The sequence below is a fragment of the Trachypithecus francoisi genome, unplaced genomic scaffold (genome assembly GCF_009764315.1).
Source record: "Trachypithecus francoisi isolate TF-2019V2 unplaced genomic scaffold, Tfra_2.0 Lachesis_group5, whole genome shotgun sequence".
Classification (NCBI taxonomy): domain Eukaryota; kingdom Metazoa; phylum Chordata; class Mammalia; order Primates; family Cercopithecidae; genus Trachypithecus; species Trachypithecus francoisi.
The window spans coordinates 72867751-72887828 of record NW_022681470.1 but is presented as its reverse complement, the minus strand read 5'-3'; the positions used below and the strand labels follow the sequence as shown (position 1 = coordinate 72887828).

The following is a 20078-nucleotide window of genomic DNA, read 5'->3' as shown; positions in this document are numbered from 1 at the left end:
GCCTAATCATTCCTAGTTTTTGATTTAAAGTGAGAGACATGAGACTCATACTTTCACATGAACACTTAGAGGCCATTGTAAGGTTATTAATTGGCCTAATTTCAATATTGCTGTGCCTCAGAGAATAGGAAGGCCCAAGGAGAGGGAGAAAGATAAGGGAAAGGCTGGTCTGTAAAGCAGTCAGTACACACAGGACACTCATCAATTAAGCTTTCTGTCTTATAATAATAACGAAAAAGCTTAAAATATTGTGAGAATCATCAAAATGTGACACAGAAATATGAAGCAAGTACATGCTATTGGAAAATTGGCACCAATACACATGCTTAATTCAGGGCGGCCACAAACCTTCAATTTGTAAAAAAAGCAGTATCTGCAAAGTGCAATAAATCAAACCACAATAACATGAGGTATGCCTGTGATACTAAACTACTATATGCCTTTTTAATTCTCATTCCCTCGTATGTGTACAGCAGAGCTTTACAGAGGTTACATGATGTGATTTGCAACAGATCAAATGCAGAATGAGAAAGAAAATTAAATTGCCTTCTCTTAACTGAACATTAAAGAAGCTTGTAAAAATGTAACACAATGTCATTCTTCTCACTATTTCTTATTTGAAAAACATATTTATGCTTCATAAATATGTTAGCATGCTATGGATTTATTATATTTATGTTTAAATGCATTAATAAAAAAATTTCAAAAATTTCTGCTGTAAGTTTTAACACAGTACATATCAACAGGTAAAACCCATATAAACAAAAGGTATTTGGGGTCCTCAATAATTTGTAAGCATATAAAAGGATTCTGAGACCAAACACCGCATGTTCTCACTCATAGGTGGGAATTGAACAATGAGAACAGTTTGACACAGGAAGGGGAACATCACACACCGGGGCCTGTCGTGGGTTGGGGGCAGGGAGGGAAAGCATTAGGAGATATACCTAATGTAAATGACGAGTTAATGGGTGCAGCACACCAACATGACACATGTATATATATGTAACAAACACGCACGTTGTGCACATTACCCTAGAACTTAAAGTATAATTAAAAAAAGAAAAATATATTTGTGCTTCATAAATATGTTAGCATGTTATGGATTTATTATTTTTATGTCTAAATGCATTAATAAATAAATATTTCAAAAATTTCTGCTGTAAGTTTTAACACAGTACATATCAACAGGTAAAATCCATATAAACAAAAGGTATTTGGGGTCCTCAATAATTTGTAAGCTTATAAGAGAATCCTGAGACCATAATTTGAGAACCACTGCTTAAAGTCATAGTAATGTCTACCAGAAAATTATGGCAATTAATTAGTTATCCTGTACTGTAACTAACCTGTTGAATACCTCCTCCTCCTACTTTAGGTGAAGTAGCTAATAACAGGTCTACTAAAGATAGAATCAAGGTGGCAGGGAGGATCAAAAGTGTTCCCCCCTGTATACCCTAATACATCCGAGTTTAAAAATGACAGCAAAATATTTGATTTTAGTGTGTTTGTTCATCTGTAGCTTCTTAAAAGAATTAGTCTACTGCCATACTCCTTCCTTTGTTAAATATGTATTATGTAATAACCACATTCAAGGTATCATTCTTGGTGCTTGGCAAGTGTAAAAATGGCCAAGATTCCATTTTATCCTCAAGAACTTACAACCTAATCAAGGAGAAAAGTACCTACAAGTTTATACACAGGCCATAAGAGAGGGATGAATGCATGCATATTCTTAAGACTGAGAGATCACTCCAGTCAAAGTAATGAAGGAGGTTGTTCCATTGGATTGGCATCTCAAACAGTGAGTATGATTTTGGCAGGCATGGCTTGAGCTAAACTGTGAAATCAGCAATCCGTAAAATACAAATAGTAGTGAGGACTACAAGAGGTATACACCTTGTGTAAGGAAGAAAGGAGATAAATCTGAGTAGGCAAAAGGATTTGAATATTAGGATTTGAATATTATTTAGCGCTCAGGGAAGAGTCAATATGATGATAAGACCTGTAGTTTAAGATTAAATTTAGGTGGCAGAACAAATGCAAAAGAGAAGGAAAGAGAAGTCAGCACACCATTGGCATAAAATAAAATGCATCTGTTTGAAGAAGGGGAATGGAGGTTACTGTCCACTAGGAGAGTGGTTCTTAATTTGTTTTCCTTTTGAATCTTTTGAAAGTTGCAAACCCTCACTCTGAATAATAGTGCATAGAATACACACAAAAATTTGCTTGTAATTTTATCCACCCTTGAACTCCATCCATGAATTCAAATTTCAGAATCACTTTTTTATTTACTTCAAGATGATGCTGCATGCCAGTCAAACGTTTCTTACACAAGTGGTGACAGCCCTCAACTCCTGCGAATCAAGAAAAGCTCTAGAGTTTTTTATGGTATTCTACAGCTCTGCCAACTCTTATAATTATAGTGGACTGAAGGAATAATAGTTTTACAAAGGAAAAAAAATCTCTTTTTATTCTCTTGACCTTCCTTCCTGCAGTTTGCACTGAAAATAGACAGGTTCCACATGTATTTTTCCTCTCTCTGCTGCCGTTCACTCCTGTCGCCCCTAATGACTGTGACCTTAATGACCTTCCAGAATATCCATATGGCCCTTTTTCTCCTCAACCTAGTGACAAACAGCATACCTGCTACATACGGGTTTGGATCTCATAATATCATTCCTAAGCCTGGCCTCTCTCGCTGGCTGGCATTGTGTGCCTGCCACGAGACCGGGCTGGCTCGTAAAACATCTCTTTATGTACTTTATTACTTAAACTCTTTTATTTGCCTGCAGGAGCCCTTTAACAAAATCACATTGAATTGACTTTCTCACACCAAATCAAATCTCCCTGGTCCCAGTTCAGTTGTCTTTGTCAATATGTATTTTATAAATGGAGTGAATTAACAGATGCTGTTGGAACAGAAGTGCTGGGGTGGCGTTTATGTTTTTAGTGCTCTCTCTGGGCAGATGAGTTGTGTAGAAGTGTTACATAGGTATCTCGGGATGAAAGTCATGCGCGTCATTTCAGTGGATATGTATTCTTAGCCATTTTCTTTGAATAGATTTTAAATCCATTTATTACTCATTTTTTTCTTAGTGTTTGCTTATATGACTTTACCATTTATGCCATTAATCTTGGATTGGACTTGATTATATCCCTTAGTATGAAAAGGTGAAAATTAAAACCTCTGTTTCATTCCAAGAGTACAGATTTTTCTGTTAGCCATGGGAAACTGATCATGAGATGACTTTGGAATATATTGACTTATTTATATTATAAATTTTGTCCATGCGGCCTTTGATGTGAAACTCTGAGTTGAAATTGTTTCAGAATACAAGACTGAGTTTTCACGTCCTGGACTCTGACTTCAGTAAAACAAATGACTATCACTGTTTGTTTCATAAGATGGGAATTTGGGAATTTTGCAGAGGGAAGTATAATCACAGAAGTCCATGGTGTAAGGGTGGTATTGAAAAGGCATTTCCCTGAAAGATTTCCATATAACATAATGATTTTTTTTTTTGAAAAGTGTAATATATCAATGCTATAAAATGTATCACAATGATTTGGGGAGCGTTTTTACTCTACCCTCTCAGTTTTGTGGTGGTAGTCACAGAGCCATCTACTGGTGAAGACAAGAGTGAATTTCTTTTCTTTCATGCTCTGCCACAAATGTTATACATTTGTCCTAAGGATGACTAATCACAAATCTTGTTTTTTCTTCTAGGCCTAAAATATCCCTTGGCTTAAAATTTGGTCCCCATGAACAATCTCAGGGTTTCACAATGATTTGTCATATTCCAGACTGGATTTTACTACTATATTATTTTTATCTCAAAGGCATGATACATAATTCTTGGTCTTCTTAAAAAAAAAAAAAAAAAATGGAATCCCAGTTTTGCAGTCTTAACTATTTAGAAATTCATCCAGCAGATATGTTTATAAATGCATTTCTTTTGAGACACAGATATGAAATAAGCATTGGTAACATATTTGAAGTATTAATAATATTGTGAGTAAAAATCTTTTCCTCCACTATTTTCCCAGTTGTGTCCAATCAATGGAAACCATTGGATGTATATACAGTTTAGAAAGACAATATATGCTTTTTGATTTGAAAAATAAACATCTACTAGTTTAATGTGTACTGTATCACTTTAATAACATCTGCATCTTGTTCAAAGACACGCTCCACCTTTGTACAAATTTAATGAAGAGGCTCTGGAAGAATGGACCAATCCATCAATAATGCATGACCTATTTTGTTTTACTTTGGGCATATTTAAAATTGTGCATTCCATGTGTCAAAGTTCAAAAGTCAAGTGCTACATGTGATAAATTAGGTAGGGGTCAAACGTTATTGCAATTCAGTTTCAGAAGATTGTCTGTCTCTGAATTTGCAGCTCATTCATGCTGAAGTGATGCACTATGGGAATTACTACCAAACTCTGCTCCGCAACATCTGCTCTCCCTAAGTGAGTTAGTGCACGTCAGACATCTTTATGTCAGAATATTGCAGTGATGGATGCAGTCTTCAGAAAATGCTGCATAAAAATCTGGTGTGCCGTTCTGGCCATTAAGTGAAATTACTATTTAAATTAATGGCACTGTCACAGTTTATCTGTGCAAAGAATGAACGCTGATTAGGGTATTAAGTAATTAGCAATTTATCACACTGGAACAAGGTTGATAATAATTAAAGAAGTAATGGTTTACCAAAGAAACTAGAAAGGGAGTCACTTCTTGTTATGTGCGTGAAATCTTGGCTGAAAATTTCAATTCAGTAATACAAAGATGGAGTTCTTTGTGAAAGAAGGTATCTTTTTGTTTCTAGTTTAAAAGCAGTTCATTACCAAAATTTTAGTTTACCTGTCAGAAGTCCCTCAGAGTGATCAGATGACTGATTAGGAGTTTCAAATTAGGTCAATGTCTGCATTTTTATTTTATACTTAAAGCATAGTGAAACCATGAAGTAATGGGGGAATGGGAGGGGGAGAATATATTCCGCTCCCTAAAAGACCAGTTTTCAAATTTTGATTGCTCTTTAGAAGAGAAACATGAATTGTCTTAAGAAAACTGCCAGAGGAAAAATTAACAGTAAAGAATCCACAGTTGTATTTAAATGTCTAATCAGAAGGGGCAGAAAGATGCCCAAACAATATAAAACTTGAAGCTACAGATTTTTCTTTTTAGTTTATGTGCGTGTGTATACACACATGTATGTATATATTTATATGTATTTGTGTGTATATATATACATACATATATATACATGCATCTCTACACACACATAAATATGTATATTTTGTACATACACACATATATACTCACCATAATCAAGACTCAGACTAAAATGAGCCCTGTTCTGTGTATTTATTTGAGATAACTTTTCCTGGAAATATTAAAACAACTAAAATTATTAATATAGCAGTTTATTTTTAAACCAATTACTTCGAAGAGTTATCACATTAGATAAACATGGTATGCCAAAACTCTGTTAGGATCAGTGTATATCATTAATCATAAATAAGAGTTTTTAATATGAGGAGACTTTTGTAAGTAAAAAGATGAATGAGAGGGTTTTTTGGAGTCATGTGTGGATAAACATCTTTCTTAAGGCATGTGCCAAACCAATGTCTACTTTCAATGACTTTTTTTTTAAAGCACTTTTGATCTATGATTCGAGTGTCTTTAATAATGTAGATGTTTACACAGGACCAGATTAAACAATTCAGGACCCCAGGGCACTTTGAATTTGAGGTTCTTTATGTTATCAGTCGGAACTAATAATAAACAAACAAAATTCCAATTAAAATAAATCATTCATCACCTTGTGCTGCTATATAACTGGATATAAATTCTAATATAAAAACACTGTGACATGCAGTATAGGCACCTTGATTTCTAGCTTGATCTGACTCAAGTAGCGTTAATTTATTCCTGCTTTAATGTTAACATTTCTGCCATTTCTCTTCGATGGCAATATCTAAATGGTGCAAATGCAGGCAATTAAACTGAATTTGGTGGGAGAAAATGTCTATCTGGTATCTCAGGTATATGTGTCTTCCATTTAGATGCGGGGATCAGTGATCCTCTCACAAGGTCTTTCTGCCGCTGCCCCCAGCCTGTCACCCATGTCTGTGATGGGTCTAGAACAAAATGTGGCTCAAAAAATAGTGGCTGATTAGTGTACCTGATGAGTGAACGTGCTCAGCTGATTTTGAATAAATACCAAATCCATCTCATTAAGAAAGAATGGTTAGCATTGCAGCTAAATTCACGAGAAGCAAATATTTGTACCCTAAATAAAGCTAGGCCAAAACTTGCACTGCTCCTCCTGCAGGGCTTCCAGTTCTAGGATGGTGCTACCTTTCCACTCTGGCTGGGCTCTTATCCCAGAGTACTTGAGTGACCTTTTCTCCCTTATGAATTTCTAGAGCTTTCTCAGAGTCCGTATAGTTTAACTAACCTTCCTCTGCGACAAGATGTTATCATCACGAAATGCGCAGGCAGTTTTCATGACAGAAATCCTATCTCTTTTTATGAAGCATGAGAGAAGTTTGGCCCAGCTGAATGATTTTCGAACACTTCCTCTTGTGTGTTCTTTTCCTAATTAGTGTCTAGTGCTCTTGGTAAGAAGGACCCTCACTGCACATTTAAATCACCTTGGTAGGGAAATGCTACCTTAGGTATTACACCATTTCAGCAACTGCCTGAGTCTGACATTTTTATACCAAACTTTATAGCAGCCTCAGTTTTCTTCCCTTTTTCTATTTCATATTCATATATAATATTTTATTGTTGCAGGGATGTTCTGTTGTGGGCAGGATTATGTGAATATGTCAGATACCATATGCTGCTCAGCTTCCAGTGGAGAGTCTAAAGCACATGTTAAAAAGAATGACCCAGTGCCAGTAAAATGCTGTGAGACTGAACTTATTCCAAAGAGCCAGAAATGCTGTAATGGAGTTGGATATAATCCTTTGAAATATGTTTGCTCTGACAAGATTTCAACTGGAATGATGATGAAGGTAATTGATAGAAAAGCTCTCGGAGGCGCTGATTTGACAATGGAAAGAGAAATACATTGTTCATAACTATTTTTCTAAAATAGGAATATAAAAACTCCTGTGTGCATTATTCATTTTCACATTACATCCATATTAATACCGAATGAGTTCGCTATGATTGATGTTATTGCAATGAATTCTAAAGGAATTAATAATGATTAGCTGTTCTCAGGGAAGCTTTACCCAGCACTTCAGATTAGTGCAGGACTGAAAGTCTGTGTGCCGCTGAAAGAGCCAGCACAGGTCGTCTGGGGCCTCTGCATGGTGCCATTTCATGCCTGGGAGCACTGTGGATGGAGACGGGAGGAAATTCCCGCTTCTTCTCCGTAGCCCACCAGCCATCATCCACCACCTTCCTTTGATAGAGACCTTAGATCCAGCAAATTTGCTTAGTTGCACTTATATCATATTCCCTTAGATAATGAAAGATGAGCAAATGCCTGTGTCAAAAGTGAGTGAATAGGCTTCTGGGTGTAATCACTTATGTTTTTGTATGGTGATGGTTCGTACACAGCCATGTCATGTATGTGGGTATTAAACTTGACCCAGGACACCAGAAACCTATCAATTTAAGGAAAGGACCATGGACACTTTAAAAACAAACATGCTACCATGTTCTGTAGTAATTTATCATCATAAGACCACTAAAAATGGGTGTCTTGGTCACAGACAATGGAAGGGCACTTGTTCAATGAGGCAACTACACAGTAATTGTGTGGACCACATACACTTTGTACACTTTGGGATATAAAATAACTCATGAGATTGTTGGAAGCCCTGCAAGCACTTTGTTTCAATGAATGATTAATATAATACATAAGGTTGGTTAAATTATTATAATAAGGACAATATTTCTCCATGCTGAATCAAGTAGTGTGTTTTACATAATAATGTTCAGTCTGTAGATTTTATTTTGTTTTCTGAAGACCTATCACCTGGAGACATTTATATCCTGTTCCAATCTGAAATGAATCACCATGGGATTTTTACATAGCTGGCCCATTAGGTCTTCCCTAAGCTGTCAACTCAGGAATTCCTTTCACCTCTTTCCTGTGTTGATGCCCCTGGTTTTTTTGTTGTTTTTGTTTTTGTTTTCTGTTTGTTTTTGTTTTTGTTTTTGTTTTTGGATTCCAAGTTACACTCCATTTGGAGAATTATCTTCTTGTATATAGATGTATAGAGAGTAAATTTTTTGAGAGCTTAATGTATAAAAATAGCATTATTTTACCCTCCAACAGGATTGATAGTTTGGTTGGATATGCAATTCCAGGTTAAAAATTATGTCTACTCAGAATTTTGAGGCATTTCTGCATGTTTTAAGCTTCCATTGATATGTAGATTCCTATCTCTTTGTTGGTAACCATGTTTCTTTTCCTATGAAAGCTCTTGAAAATGTTCTCTTTATCCTCCTCCACTAAAATTTCATGACAATGAACCTCTATGTGGAAGTTAGGATGGTTTCTTTTTGCATTTTGCATTTTGTTTTCCTTTTTTGTGATGAGAGCATTTAGGATCTACTCTCTTAGCAAATTTGTTTATTTTTAAACTTTTTACATTGCAATTCATTATGAGTTAGGCGGTTGTCTTCCAAGTAACATCTCTAGAACCGAAGCCCCTTCCATCTTGTGATGCTTCACACGCAGCCCTTGGATCATAGTGGAAAGGGCGCAAGAGGGGACAATTGCACACAGGCAGTTCATACCTGGATATAGAGTACATCCTTTCTATGCACTAGTCACACAGACATATCTAGTCAGCTGGCTTCTACTGCAACCAGGTTTCAACATCCCATGTTCCCAGAGAGAAAAGGGAAACAGACATCACTGAGCACATTGCATTGTCTCTGCCACATTCATCTACTTTCCAGCTTCCAAAAAGGTATGCACTGTCTTGTGTGTATTATTTTCCTTCCTTTTTTCTTAGACTTTCAACATGTAAACCATTATTTTACTGTCATTTAGTTGGGCTTTTAGTGAATACACACACACATGTGTATAGTGGGGTTCCATTTTTATAGTGTCATCTTGGCTCCCTGCAACCTCTACCTCCTGGGTTGAAGCGATTCTCCTCCCTCAGCCTGCCAAGTAGCTGGGATTACAGGTGCGTGCCACCACGCCCAGCTAATTTTTGTTTTTTGAGTAGTGACAGGGTTTTGCCATGCTGACCAGGCTGGTCTCACACTCCTGACCTCAAGTGATCCACCCACCTCAGCCTCCCAAAGTGCTGGGATTATAGGCGTGAGCCACCACACCCAGACCCACTATATATTTTTGAATTTGTTATTTTGACCAACTTGGTAAGAATAATTCAGCGTATTTTATGTAAGAGAGAGGATGAATGGAGATCAATTTTAATAGCAAATGGTATTTTAAATACATTATGCTACTTATATAAAGGAAAGGCAAAGTAGATCTCCACATTATAAAACTATTACCTTATTTATGGCTCCTGTAATTTGGGATGGTTAGGTATTTAATTTCCTTGGGTTAAAACAAAGTGGTACTTATAGAAAACCATAAAAAGTCCAGAAATGTGTCAGAGAAAATGTTTATAAGCCTAAATAATTATAATTATAATGACAGTTCATGAAACATTTATATTTTTTAAAACTTGGATCAGTAATACTTCTAATGGGACTAACTTTTCCAACAACACAGGAAGTGTAGATTCTCAAATATTCTTTATTTTCTCTAAAATTCCATAGGAAAGTGTCAAATAGCAAAAATAAAATATTTGTAGTGTGGATACTAAGTTTAAAGACTTATCGGTGTTATCTCATTTGAGTCACACAACAAACCTTGGTAGTAAATTTTGTCTCCATTTTTCCCACTGAAGAAGCCGAGGTTTTGAGAACATACGTGACTTGCTCAAGGTTACAGAGCTGGGAAGTTGCAAAACTGAAATTTTAATCCCAATCTGTGTCATTTCAAAGTCATTGTTCTTTCTAGTATACAAACTGCCTTCATTTCTTTTTATAAATTTTGAAATATTCATTCATCAAGTGGAGGAAAAAATTCATTTGAAAGTCATAAAGGCCTACCCTGTGTATGTCTAAATGAAATTTTTAAATACCCCTGTCTCTCTCTTCTCACCCCTACCACTTGATTCAGGAAACCAAAGACTGCAGGACCCTCTGCCCAGCATCTATGGAAGCCACAGCACATTGTGGCAAGTGTGACTTCAACTTTACCAGCCACATTTGCACTGTGATAAGAGGGTCTCACAATTCCACAGGGAAGGCATCAATTGAAGAAATGTGTTCATCTGCCGAAGAAACCATTCATACAGGGAGTGTAAACACGTACTCTTACACAGGTAACAGAAAGCAAGTTGTCTGCCCATGGCTTAATGGGGTTAGTGAGAAACTGCTGAAAATGCAACTTTATTTCACTCTGACATCAACCCTCCTTAAACTGATATCAATACATTCCATCATACTTTGAAGCCAGCTAGTTACAAGGTAATTAAAGGCATAATCTGGATGTATTCAAAGTCAGTAGTTTAAAATGTGTTAAAGTCTAACTTTAGACAAGGTTGTGCTCCATATTAAGGTAAATCTGTGGAGATATCTGTGACCTTTACTGCTATATCCAGTTAATTTACAATAAACCCAATTTTCTTTTTCAAAAGCTACAATGCAGCTTTCACTAAATGTGTGGAATGAATATTGCTATACTCTCAAGCAGAAAGAAGGATGAACCTGTCTGATTAATAATAAAATCTAACAGTGCTATTCTGAGGACGAGGTAAACCCAAGCATGACGTTTCTCCAAGATGGCTGGTCATCTTGAAAACAATAACCTTTGCAGTTATTGTAAATATTAATTTCTACGTACCATCTTGACCCTGCTGAATTAGTCCAAAATGGTGATTCTTAGTTTTGGCTGAGCTGTGTGAGAAACACTGTTAAGTTTAGAATTATCTCTAAAATAGTTCTGCCATCAATTAAATTTGTATTATTCATCCATTTACTTAAGTCCCCACAAAATGTGTTCTTGTGTTTTGAAAAATCAAGTGCGTGTGTGTGCATGTGTGTGTATCATCTATCATTTTGATTAAATAGAATCCATTTAAGTGACATAATTTGAGCAAGCTGAGGTTACATAAACAAGCAAAACATTGCTCCATTCTATCATGAATCATCATTCTGCTTTACTCAACCAAGGGGCGATAATGGCTAACCTCATGAGTGCAGAAATTAAGGTAGGCTACTGAGATAAAAGAAGGAAGATTAAGAAGGGAAGGGCCGGGCGCGGTGGCTCAAGCCTGTAATCCCAGCACTTTGGGAGGCCGAGACGGGCGGATCACGAGGTCAGGAGATCAAGACCATCCTGGCTAACATGGTAAATCCCCGTCTCTACTAAAAAAATACAAAAAAACTAGCCGGGCGAGGTGGCGGGCGCCTGTAGTCCCAGCTACTCGGGAGGCTGAGGCAGGAGAATGGCGTAAAACCCGGGAGGCGGAGCTTGCAGTGAACTGAGATCCGGCCACTGCACTCCAGCCCGGGAGACAGAGCGAGACTCCGTCTCAAAAAAAAAAAAAAAAAAAAAAAAGAAGGGAAGAAAGAAACAGAGATAAGGTTGATTGAACATTATTTAGTCTCGATGTTATACTAGGTACTTTAAAACCTTATCTCAGTTACCCACAAAGCAATCATATAAATATGATCATTTAACAGATGAGGAAACTGAGGCTCAGATCTGTAAAAGTAACTCGCCATGAGAAAGAAACATATTCAAATAATGCCATCTTCAACAGGGACAGATTTTGAAGACTCCAAGTGGTGTAGGAGCTCCTTTCAGAGTGCTCCAAATGCGCTTCAAGCTGTTCTTCCACCTGAAATGTCCTCCTTTATCATCCTACTCAAGGCCTAGGTCAAGATTCATGTCCTCAGTTCAGTCCCTGTGCTGCTGTGGTGCGTTGTTCACAAAGCTCACTAGCTTTCTCATGTGTCATATGGATTTGGACACTTGTTCCAACTCTTCTATTCGATAGAAACATCCTTATGAATAGGGCATTTTTGTTTACCTATACCTCGTTATTTGGATTTAGAACACTATACAAGCAAAAAAACTTCTTGGAATGAATTTAATTAGGAAAGACCTTAGATAAAGGACAATTTGTCTAACCTTCTATTATGTTCCCAGTCCCAGTTATAGATTTAAGTCATGGACTTTCATTTTAAAATTACTGAATTTCCATCTAAGAGAGTTCTCTACTTTTATCTGCCCCCTTGTAATCAAGATCAAGATTTTGAAGGGCTTTTAATACATACTTGCAATAGCCCTCTCCAGAAGTGAATAGATGTTTCCACCTACTGATATAATGTTATGAGGGCTTTTAAAATCCTTATTTCAGATTGTTTTGACTGCAGAAAATACTGTAAATTGAATATCAAAAATAACAACCCGTTCTTTTTCATGAAAGATGTTCAGTACACAAGTGGTGCTATGATAATTCCATTGAGAACAATTTAGACTAAGTCAGACTCTTAGAAACTTACACTTGAAAGCTAACGATACCAGTGCTGACAAAAACTTATTCGTTTATGCAATCATTTATTTATCAAAAAGCATTTATTAAATACATACTAATAGCTAGTCACTGCATTAGGACTAGCAGCTATGATGACAAACAATAATTTTCACTGGGATTTGAACCTTATATGAAGAAAGAAGGAAGCAACAAATGAGATTTGAAATGGTGATGTGGGCTTGAGGATATAGAATTACAGTCATTACCAATGAGTAGTTTAATTTGCTGTAGTAGAAATGTAAAACATATTGACCAGCTGAGAGTAGGTAGATTGTCTAGGCAACTGAATTGCACAAGGTCATTCAGGGATCCAGAATCCAGAATGGCAACCAAAGGTATGTGATTTTCTCTTTAAAAAATGATGCAGAAGTTGCCCATGTCTTTCTACACTCCTTCAAGTATTGAGATCTGAGTCATGTGACCACTACGAGCTACAAAGAAAACTGGCAAATGTGGTTTTCTAATTAGGAGGCCTCTGACCAGGATGGAAGGGAGAACTGGGGACCCATGGTAGCCATCACAGGCAACAAGTGGCAGATACCCTCTGAGCAGAGAAAATGGAAAAGGAAGATAATGCTTTATATTTGCAGATAAATCTGCATTTTATGAAGTTCTGCCCCATAATTTATTGCATTTTATTTTCATATTAATTCTATGCAGTGGGCAGGGAAAGGTTTATTGTAAGGAGATGTATATAAGGAAAATGTGACCCAATTATTCCAAGCATAGGGACTGAGAATTAACTCCATGTCCAATGGAGATGAGCAGCTGACCACGCAGCCAAGAAAGAAGGCCTCATTTTCTGATGCTCAATCTGAGAAAGAGTCATCCAGAAGCTACCATACAAAAATACATACATACTCAAAATTCATCAAATTAGAGACATGGAAAATAAATTTAAATAAACTTTCAAGTAAGTGTTTTGGGGGAAAGGTGTGGCATTGGTATTTCTGAAGTTATTAAAGCTTAAATGGATCTAAGACTTTGGGGACACCACTGAATCACATGAGTGTTCATCTAATACAATTTTTTGCCAGTTTGGAAAGCTCAGCAGGCTTGGTTTTATTGTTTGAATAAAGTTGGTTGTTTGGTATTTTGGTTTTCAATTCTGGCTTTTGTGGAAGAAGGAAGGAACTAGATAGCAGAGTATGCTTTCATTTTTATTCACTATCATGGTACCATGATAAAAGTTTCAAATCCTATGTATTGTAATAACATTATAATCCATATGATTTAAAAATTTTTAAGTAATATAAGCAAAGTAACAGAAAGTAATAATTTATAAGTTGTATGATACCAAAACTATAAAAGAATGTTGGCAAACCTGTCTCATGTAGGAATCAAAAGTACATGAATTTGTGAAACATTAAATTTTATTATACATGATTCTGGGGCTTTTATTTTTCATTTATTTAATATATCCCTCTTTCTGCTCAGAAACAGGGAATTCCATTCTGTGTAATTCAGTATCCCTGCATCTAATAAACACTTTAAATGTTACTTATATTTAGAAAATAAAGATATTAGAGTTTTATTTATATACAAAGGGTTTAGAGCATTAAACATTTGTTTTTAAATGTCTGAAGTTTTTGATATTCACTTTTAGTATGATGGTTAAAAAGTGAAAATAAGAGAAACCTGCCTGTCTATTTTTTCTCTTTCCAGTTGTGAACCTCAAGCCCTACATGACATATGAGTACAGGATTTCTGCATGGAACAGCTATGGGCGAGGACTGAGCCAAGCTGTGAGAGCCAGAACAAAAGAAGATGTGCCTCAAGGAGTGAATCCCCCTACGTGGACCAAAATAGACAATCTTGAAGATACAATTGTCGTAAACTGGAGAAAACCTATACAATCAAATGGTATTGAGCTACCTTTAAAATACAAATGACAAAATCCCATAAATTAATAAGAAAATTGAAATGAGTATAATCTACATGTAATTGACCTATGCATCTAACCACTAGAAAAGTATGTTCTAATAAAAGGAACTTTAAATATGTGCCGACTAATCACTCACTTTGTGGTGTAGCCCTCATAAATTTTTAGCCTAAATAAATGAATAAAATAGAAGTAAAAGTTCCTTGAATACCAGAATATAACTGAGCTGCTTTCAAATAAGCAAGGCATATTCAGAGAAGGCAAAAGAGTTTTAATATTGAAAGTAAATTTGTTTCATAGTGAAAGGAAATAAACATAAATGATTCTTTGATCATCTATGTGAAGAATCCCTCTCTTCTATAATAGTATAGTTAGGAACTGCTTGAGATAGCAATATAATAGGAAATTAAAATTAAATAAAGCTATAGTATTGCATTTCTTCAGAACACTAAGACTTGTAAGTTGTTTGCAAATAGTTAAAATGATATGACATTCAAATGCAGTCATTTCTCTACTTTTTTTAGGTCCTGTTATTTACTACATTCTTCTTCGAAATGGAATTGAACGTTTTCGGGGAACATCATTGAGTTTCTCTGATAAAGAGGGAATTCAGCCGTTTCAGGAATATTCATATCAGCTGAAAGCTTGCACGGTTGCTGGCTGTGCCACCAGTAGCAAGGTAACAGGAGTTTGCCTAAACTCTGGGGAAAGGGGTTCAGTGTGAAGATTATGTGAACATCCAGGGTGTTAACTAGGATGTTTATGTGTCCTCTTAACTGAGTGCTAATACCTGGGCCTGGAAGGAGAGATCATTGCAAGGGAGATTTATCCAAATATCAATCTTGTGTTAATGAAAAACAAGTGAAATCTTGAAGCAGTACTATCTTTTCTTCCACATCCTTTCCTCACCAACCAATTTTAGGTCATCTATAAATCTATAAAAATGTCCAAATCATTATTCAGTTAAAGAAAATTTCTATTTAAATATGATATGAACAAAATTTGCCTGATTTTGAAAAATGAAGACAAGGGCAAAAAAGCCTGGCACGGAAAACGAATTGTTCCAAGTCTTCTGCTATAGCCTTGTCAAGAAATAATGAAGACCTGAATTCAGGCAGCAGAGGTCAGAACCGAGAATACAAAAAGATACAACAGACGTTGGGGATAAAATCTACAGAACTTGGTACTCAACTATATTTACAGAAATAAAAGGAAAGAATCATGGATATTTTCAAATATCCGCTTGAGTAACTTGTGGATCATGATGTTATTCTGCAAGCAAATTTTTAAAAAAGAGAAAAATGTTAAAGGTAAAAGAATAAGATTCTGTTTTGTTGAGTTTCGTAAAAAATATATTTAAAGAGAAGGATCAGACAGCAGAGTGGTGGAAGCAGATATACTTGGCACTTCATGTGAAAATATCTAGTCAGAAACCAGATTGAGAAGTGACAGAAGTTTCTAGAAAGATCTCTGTGGGAGGTTGAAGTAATGAGTATAAATACGGACATGGAAGAAGACTAGAGAGACACAAATACGGAATACCGTGGATGATGAGCACTGGGGAATGCTGTCAAATGAAAAAGGAAGAAAAGCTCACAAAGAAGACTGGAAATAAACAATCAAACAGTGTAGGAGCAAACTAAAGAAAGGGACATTTCACAGAAGCCAACCTTGATAAGGGAAGCCCAGCAGGAAACAAACTTACACAGAGTAGCTCTGATTCTTTTCATATGCTTGAAACTTTAGAAGAGCAACATCTTTGCGCACTGTGCAAGAGCCATCCAGATGAAGCATTCAGTCACACTGCTCAGCCACAGTGCAAGAATGCAACATTTTGTTCAACAAAAATGTTGAACATTTCTTTTTTTTTTTTTTTTTTTTTTTTTGAGACGGAGTCTTGCTCTGCCACCCAGGCTGGAGTGCAGTGGCCGGCTCTCAGCTCACTGCAAGCTCCGCCTCCCGGGTTCACGCCATTCTCCTGTCTCAGCCTCCCGAGTAGCTGGGACTACAGGCGCCCGCCTCGTCGCCCGGCTAGTTTTTTGTATTTTTTAGTAGAGACGGGGTTTCACCGTATTAGCCAGGATGGTCTCGATCTCCTGACCTCGTGATCCGCCCGTCTCGGCCTCCCAAAGTGCTGGGATTACAGGCTTGAGCCACCGCGCCCGGCCAAAAAAATGTTGAACATTTCTGAGTGAACCTTTCTGAGTGAGCCACTATTTAGATAGATGGCAGCTAATTGGCCCAATCAAAAGTTATTAGTCCTAGAACAATTCCATGCTTTTTGCATAGGCACAACTCATGCCTGCTACTTGCAAAGCAATTGTTTACAAAGTGAAAAAAGTTAACTCTATGAAAAGAGATAGCCAATTTGTGTCCAAAACTATGTTTTGACAATATTGACTAAATAGTTGCTTGATTTATTTATTTTTTTCTTCTCACTTGTTTCTTTATTTAGAAAGTTGGTGCAGACACTGTAAAGTCATCCTAGGTATCAGGGGAAGAGTACTGAAATGTCTGCCCATTTATTCTGTTCAAAGCATATTATATGCAAGCAAGTTCAGATGTGGGTTTTGCTCCATATTTACTGGTGCTTAAAATGTACAAAATCAGGCTGTTAAAATGCAAAGACACTGATGGGCCATATGGAAGAGAGTTATCAAGAGTTCTCTAGTAAGACAGTCTGCCAGCCAGATTTTACTTGTTTAAACACTGAGGGCTGTACTCTGCCATCAAAATTGTTGTTGAACCTGTTGTGATAAATGGTACTGTGAGACTTATGTAATATATTCAAGGTCAGATTTCATTGTTTAAATAGGATGGGAAGGAAAAAAATGAAAAAAAGGGAACTGCTTCTCCAAACCCCTGCTAATAATATGCCAGGCCAGACAACAACATTTTAAAACAAAAGTGACATTCTCATTGATCAGGATAGCTAGTGTACTATTACAATAAATTGCTGCTTAATTCCTATGTCTTCAGGTAGTTGCAGCTACTACCCAAGGAGTTCCAGAGAGCATCCTGCCACCAAGAATCACAGCCCAAAGTGCAGAGGCTCTGCATCTGAGCTGGAGTGCCCCTGAGAAACCAAACGGCGTCATTAAAGAGTACCAGATCAGGCAGGTTGGGAAAGGTCTCATCCACACTGACACCACTGACAGGAGACAGCATACGGTCACAGGTGAAAAAACAAAAAAAAAAAGGAAATCCTACTGGAGGAGTCTGTCATTGTGGTTAGGGGGTCAAAGCATCCCAGGGGTGTGTGTTTGATATATGAGGTCACTTCGAAAGGACGTGTTCTCTTGACATATGGTCAGGTCCCACTTATCCATGCTAATAGAAGAGCCCACACTGGCAGCAATACGCCACAACAGCAGATAACTTCAGAAGTAATTTATATTTGGCCTTGATATGCATTATGTGAAGGGTTTTTGCATCAGTACTAACTTTTTCTTTTTCAAACAAACAGTAAGATGCATTTTCATTCCCCAAGGATATATTCATAGACAAGGGGACTAGGATAGCCAAGAATATACTGGAAGACGGGAAAATCAGCCAGAGGTTAACATTTGTCTATCAAGTGGATAGTTAATACACAGGACTAGTTGACAGTGGAGTCATTGTGACTGTTTGTATTAGGAATGTTAATTAATAGCAATTGTGTTTTTTAAATTTATTATAATGTTTATTATCATTAACTTTAATAATATACTATTAGTACAGTACAATGATATGTTAGGTAATTGCTAGTAGTGATTATGATAATAATTAACAGGTTTTAGCTTAAATGCCACTTCCGAAGGGAAGAGAATCATTTTCTGACTCACTTGGTTGAATAGCTTCTCTAACACACCACCACATCACTTTGTTTTATTTTCATCGTAGACCTCTCACTGCCTGATATTTTAGTGTTTGTTTTTTGTCTTTTTATGCCTCTCCACATTTGAATGTAAGCTCCAAAAGAGGAGGAACCTTATCTACTCGTTCAGTGTTGTACCTCTAGCACTCATAGTCCTGAACACATTAATAGGAGCTAAATAAATGTTTGGGGAAGAAATGAATTTAATATGTACCAGATACTGTCCTAAGCACTTTGCATGCACTATGCAATTTGATTCTCCATCACCAACCTAAGATGTAAAGTGAATTTACTACCTTCATTTTACAGAAAAGAATACTTTGAGAAGTTAAGTCATTTAGTTCATTATTCGAGTCTACTGAATCATCCCAAACAACCCTGTTAAATTTAAATTCTAAGGCCATGGGCAAGATTGTATAAACTTTCCCTTTTTTCCCATTGTCAGACACCTCCTTCCAAGGCTTCCTGAGTGGATGGCCTCCTTCCATTGAACTGCACTTTTTGCAGGGGGTGTTGATAGCACAGATAATGAAACTAGCAGAAAAGTGCAGAAAGGCCTCGGAAAAATGTGCCTGATGTTTTCTAAGAAGAGACACAGGTTACACCTACACAGGGTGGCAAAATAAATTCATCACTTTTCACTCTTAAATTCCACAATTCCCTAACACATAAGCAAGGATTCACTGGCAAAATCTCCAGTATTTTTCCAAAAGGGACGTAAACCTGCAGAAGGTGCTTAATACAACTCGTGGACTGGCACGTTGTATTCCTTATCTCAAGATCCTGGACTAAATCAATGATAATAGTATTGAGGCTGAGTGCGGTGGCCTGTAATCTCAGCACTTTGGGAGATAGAGGCAGCCAGATCACCTGAGGTCAGGAGTTCGAGACCAGCCTGGCCAACATGGCAAAACCGCGTCTCTACTAAAAATACAAAAACTAGTTGGGCGTGGTGGCATGCATCTGTAATCCCAGCTACTCAGGAGGCTGAGGCAGGAGAATCACTTGAACCTGGGCGGCAGAGGTTGCAGTGAGCTGAGATTGCACCACTGCACTCCAGCCTGGGCAACAGAATGAGATTTTGTCTCAAAAAAAAAAAAAGATAATGGGGTTGGGAAAAGCCCTCATATTTAAATGATCAAATTCATTTCTTTTATCTTATTTTACTTGAAGTGGAAATCATCACAAGTGATTGAAATAATGGTGTTTTACATAATAAAACCTTACTTCTATGTGGTGTTATTAAGAAACATTTGCATTTTGACTTCTCTGACTCTCATCACATCCTTGTAAGAGATGTTTTTAATAATCATATTTGAAATATGAAGAAGAAAGCCGACCTACTCAGCGTATCCAAGGCATTCACTGCCTCTGTCTGAAAGGAAATCAGAATATCATTTCATTTTCCCCAAAATGAATTGCCAGCTTGCAGTTTTCCAGATAGTACACTAAGTGGTCTAAAATAAGACTGCTGCTCTTAAGATGCTCTCACGTATAAGGAAGACTGACAAGAAAATAAATAACTGAAAACAGAACTCTATACAGGATGCAGTGGTGAAAAATCAAACGAATCACTTGGAGTAAGCAATGGGATGTTAATTACAGGGTTTTGAAAACCAAGGTAAGGCATTAAGACTATACCAGTAAAGGTTTCACAATACTTGAGATATAAGGCTAAAGAAATTTCTTCTTGTAGTATCTATCAAGTTAACCAGCATCAGCTTTGAATTGT

The 20078-nt window shown here is 36.8% G+C and overlaps 1 protein-coding gene across 1 annotated transcript in view; it reads left to right on the top strand.

Moving 5' to 3' along the window:
- Nucleotides 1–20078, top strand: part of USH2A (usherin) — an 809712-nt gene that overhangs the window by 629200 nt on the left and 160434 nt on the right. The window contains exons 50-54 of the mRNA XM_033195653.1: nt 6811–7034; nt 10184–10388; nt 14274–14471; nt 15015–15169; nt 17470–17668. Of these exons, the coding sequence (XP_033051544.1) occupies nt 6811–7034; nt 10184–10388; nt 14274–14471; nt 15015–15169; nt 17470–17668 (981 nt within the window). The remainder of the gene's footprint in view (nt 1–6810; nt 7035–10183; nt 10389–14273; nt 14472–15014; nt 15170–17469; nt 17669–20078) is intronic.